This window comes from Henckelia pumila, chromosome 2 (assembly GCF_033568475.1).
Source record: "Henckelia pumila isolate YLH828 chromosome 2, ASM3356847v2, whole genome shotgun sequence".
NCBI classification, from domain to species: Eukaryota; Viridiplantae; Streptophyta; class Magnoliopsida; order Lamiales; family Gesneriaceae; genus Henckelia; species Henckelia pumila.
In genome coordinates this window covers 130,997,124-131,001,125 of record NC_133121.1, presented here as the reverse complement: position 1 = coordinate 131,001,125, position 4,002 = coordinate 130,997,124, and the positions used below count along the sequence as shown (strand labels likewise).

At 35.1% G+C, this 4,002-nt stretch overlaps 1 protein-coding gene across 1 annotated transcript; it reads left to right on the top strand.

Moving 5' to 3' along the window:
* Positions 1 to 846: 846 nt before the first annotated feature.
* On the top strand, positions 847 to 3,716 carry LOC140884926 (N-alpha-acetyltransferase MAK3-like). Its single transcript, XM_073291827.1, is given in 6 exon segments — positions 847 to 956; positions 1,157 to 1,228; positions 2,713 to 2,839; positions 2,842 to 2,903; positions 3,049 to 3,169; positions 3,551 to 3,716. Coding segments are annotated over 4 exon segments (318 nt in total). The 5' UTR covers positions 847 to 956; positions 1,157 to 1,228; positions 2,713 to 2,733; the 3' UTR covers positions 3,580 to 3,716.
* Positions 3,717 to 4,002: the final 286 nt, after the last annotated feature.

Genomic DNA, 4,002 nt, shown 5'->3' with positions numbered 1-4,002 from the left:
GAAACCTCTAATTTGCGAAGCAACTGCGATTAATATTTTCTGCTGTTGAATTTGCTAAATCGTAGGAATAATAATTGACTAGGCTAAATTCATCCGCTTGTGTATGGGTTGTCTAGCTTTATCAGTTTTACTAGTTTGAATGCTACCGTGGATTTAAATCTGATCGCTGGTATTGGGTTAGTCTATGGGGTAAGGGTTAACTTAGAACGCTTGTGTCTAGTTAACTAAAATTAAGGTGAAACAGGAATTAAATTTCCGATGATGAATATTTGATAGGATTAATTATTTTTAGATGATCAATGATTGAATGAATAATATCAAGGGTGTAGTCGACTGATACCAAGTTTCGTCTCTTATTGAATTTTCCAAGTTAATTTTCATTCTTGCATGATAGTGATAATTTGAATATTTAATTGCTTAAGTTATTAGTAGTTAATCCAAACTCAAAATCTCCCTTATTTTATTTATTTAGAACACTTTAAATTTACCTTTCCTCGTGGGAACGATCCCTACTCACACTACTACGTTATTTGTTTATCTGATTGAGTCGGGTAATTTGGGCGTACACGATAAGCGCTACCATAGGCTATTGCGTTGGTTCGTGGGTTTACCCAGAGCGCCCCAAAAGGTAGTGACTGCGGGTTCTCACGACACAAAAAAAAAAAACAAAATTATATTAACAAATTATATTAACAATCACATTTTAATCTATCCTTATACAATTTCATGTAAACGCTGTATTGACTTCCATATACTTAATTAATTAACCCTTTGAAAAAGGAAATAATAATCCCAAAAGGAAACAAGGGTCGTTATTCGTTAACAAGGAAATCAGCGTCTTCCCATTTGCTGTTGCCGCACATCTTCTCTCTCAATCTATTTATCGATTAAACCGAAAAGTTCCTCCTGTGGTCGAAAAGAGAAATTTTGCAATCAACATTTTGTCTCCTATTCAGGTACCAATTAGTAATAACTACGCTACAGATTTCCGCTATATTTGTTTTATGTAATTTAATTTTTAAAAGTAAAAGTGAAATCTGCACTGTTCTAGTTTCGGAGAACAATTTTAATAGAAGCTTGCTGTTCGTAGAGAGTACTGTTTTACTTTCTTGATAGTATGTATATTTAAGTGTCGTTTTTTTTCGTTACCATGAAGCTTGACGTGGAGCAATTCTTGAATGTTCGTTATTGGAAAGACAAGGCCTTGGCTTGGAGGCGTGCTTTCAAGGTACGTAATATTTATGTTTATTGTCTTTCATCTGTTTGTTGAATGTTCTTCATGAATCGCGAAATACGCACTTTTGTTGGATAGGAGACTTTCAGTGTTTACAGTTGAATGCGGGATAATATTACGCTTAAGTGGCAAAGCAGTCACCGAGAAAAAACTATTGCTAAATATTTTCGTTCTCTAATAATATACATGAACATGTAATTTTTTTTGCATATCTAAACCATTTTATCACACTGCAATGGAAGATTTAGCCTTTCTTATTTTTTCTTAGTCAGCATACGCCATACATTCATTGTTTTAAACTAAATCGTCATATCAATTTCTTTCTTCCTTTATCTTCATGTGTTTTGTTTTTATCATAGTTCATAATTGCTATCTGCTTTTTGTTTTCCTTTAATCTCCATTTTCTGCTGCTATAAGCTATAACATCATCTACTATTTGTATTTCTTTATGTTTATTATTTGATATCCCTGTTTGGCCAGTCTCTCTCACTGAACATTTCCTTGAAAGAGTAACAATCTTCTCATTTCCAATCTCAATTCTTGTCTGGTTATCAAAATACATTGTTTGCATTCTATCATCTTTATTAATTCATATCCTGTGAGAGTAGCAATCTTCTAAGCAACTCCAATCTCTATCTCCGATGTTCTCATCTACTAACAAGGATAATGAAGAAAGGTGAGCGTTATTTTCGATCCCTTGCTTTTGGCTTATCCGTCCTGCAAGGGCATAAGGATTTTAGTAACTAACTGGAATAAACAGAAGATATTAGGTGAGCTTCATACAAGCAGAATACGGAAGAGCCTGTCATTAACCTGCATATAACCAATAATCATAACAATTTATCATGGTATTGGCTCCTTTTTGTTAGTAATGTGCTCCCAAACAGCTGAGAACTTAGCACTGTTCTGGTATGCTTGAGAAGAATTGTATGAGCTGGGATATTCTGTTCGAGCGCTGGAATTTTAAATTTGGTGGGAAAGGCAGAAAAATTGCATCTTATCCTGTCAATATTAATTAATAATAATAAAAAAGTTAAAATAATTAGAAGAGAGTGAAGGGAAAGAGAGTTGAACAGCTTCCAAGAATTTCGTATCCATATCAAAACATGGAAAGCTAAACTAGTTTCATAAGGAACACAATATGTGAACTTAAATTAAGTGTTGGTGTGTTTAATGGGTAAAAAGCGACGTGGCTTCTTGTTTGTACAAATTGAGATAGAAAGTCTGCTCAAAACCAGCAAGATACGGAAAAAAAATGAGTCATTCTTCATAGTAACACAAAACTTGAGAAGTACGGAATAGTACAAAGGAAAAAAGAGACCTAAGGATGGGGACCGGGGTTATTCAAAAGTGGGCAAGTGGCTAGAAACTTATATTGGGAAAGTAGAAAGGCATTATTTCCAATGAAACTTTAATCATCCAACCCCATGAAAAAAAAAATCTTCAAGGCTTTGGCGTCAGTTATTCTTTTCTTGCAGTGACGACTGCTGCTGCGGGAGATGGAGCAGACAAAAGCAGAATTTGATGTGTCGGAGATAGAATATGTCAGCTACGGTGGGGAGCACCACCTGCCCCTCATAATGGACTTGGTTGATAAGGAGCTGAGTAACCGTATTCCATCTTCACTTATAGATACTTTGTCTATCTCTGGCCACAACTATCTTTCCTTGTAAGTTGTGATATTAATTTACGTCTCTCCTGCATTTATTGTATCAATTTATTGTATCAATTTCAGGAGATTTTTTATTTATTTATTTTTATATCTGACTTACCTTGGCTGACCGAGGAATTACTTCGATTATATTCATCGATAGGCATTCCACAAAGGCAAATGCGTGGGGACAGTGGTGTGCAAGATGGGAGATCATCGCCATACTTTCAGAGGATATATAGCCATGCTCGTAGTTATCAATCCTTATCGAGGCAGAGGAATTGGTGTGTATTAGTGCTGTATCGTTCATGTGCACTATAACCTTTTTTTTTATATTTTCATTTACTTTTTACTATCGATCTCAATATGTGATCTAATTAAACTGAGTCAAGATGTCTAGGTGAAGAAAGACAACTACTAATACATTGAATACTATTTTCTAGTTTTTTGATAACAATTTTCGTTCAAACTTCTATGCTGAGATTGTTAATTTATTGCATACAAACTTTGGTGCTTTGTTTCATTGGGGACCGCTACCCTTTTTTATTTCTTTCTATCAAAGACACCTGTGGGGTGTTGTTGAGTCCTAGGCACTGAATGTGTAATAACATCTACTCTGGTTGTTGATGCAACAATATCATTTCTTTCTTTGTGTTTTTCTACAGGTGACATTAGAAGCAGAAATTACAAATAAAGGAGCACTAGCGCTATATGGTCGTCTGGGGTTTATTCGAGCAAAGAGGCTTTTCCGATATTACTTGAATGGGGTTGACGCTTTCAGGCTCAAGCTAATGTTTCCTCGTATGGACCACCGAACTACTACGAGCCCACAAACGCGACCAGCTTGACTGATCATGGGATGACACCTGAAGCAGATTCAGCCAACTAGTGCAGCTTGAGTTCCATGTTGAGATGGGAACTGAAGGTTGTACACACTTGATATTTGTGTCTTGGTGTGCATGAACAAAAATCGTAGGTAATTTATTCTTCTTCCTTCTTTTCTTTTTTTTTTATAAAAAATATTTTGTGAAAAGTTTTTGTTTTTTACTTTTACATATGTTGTATCAGTCACTTATCGCATTCCTTTGACAAATGAAGAGAATTTTGTTTTTGACCC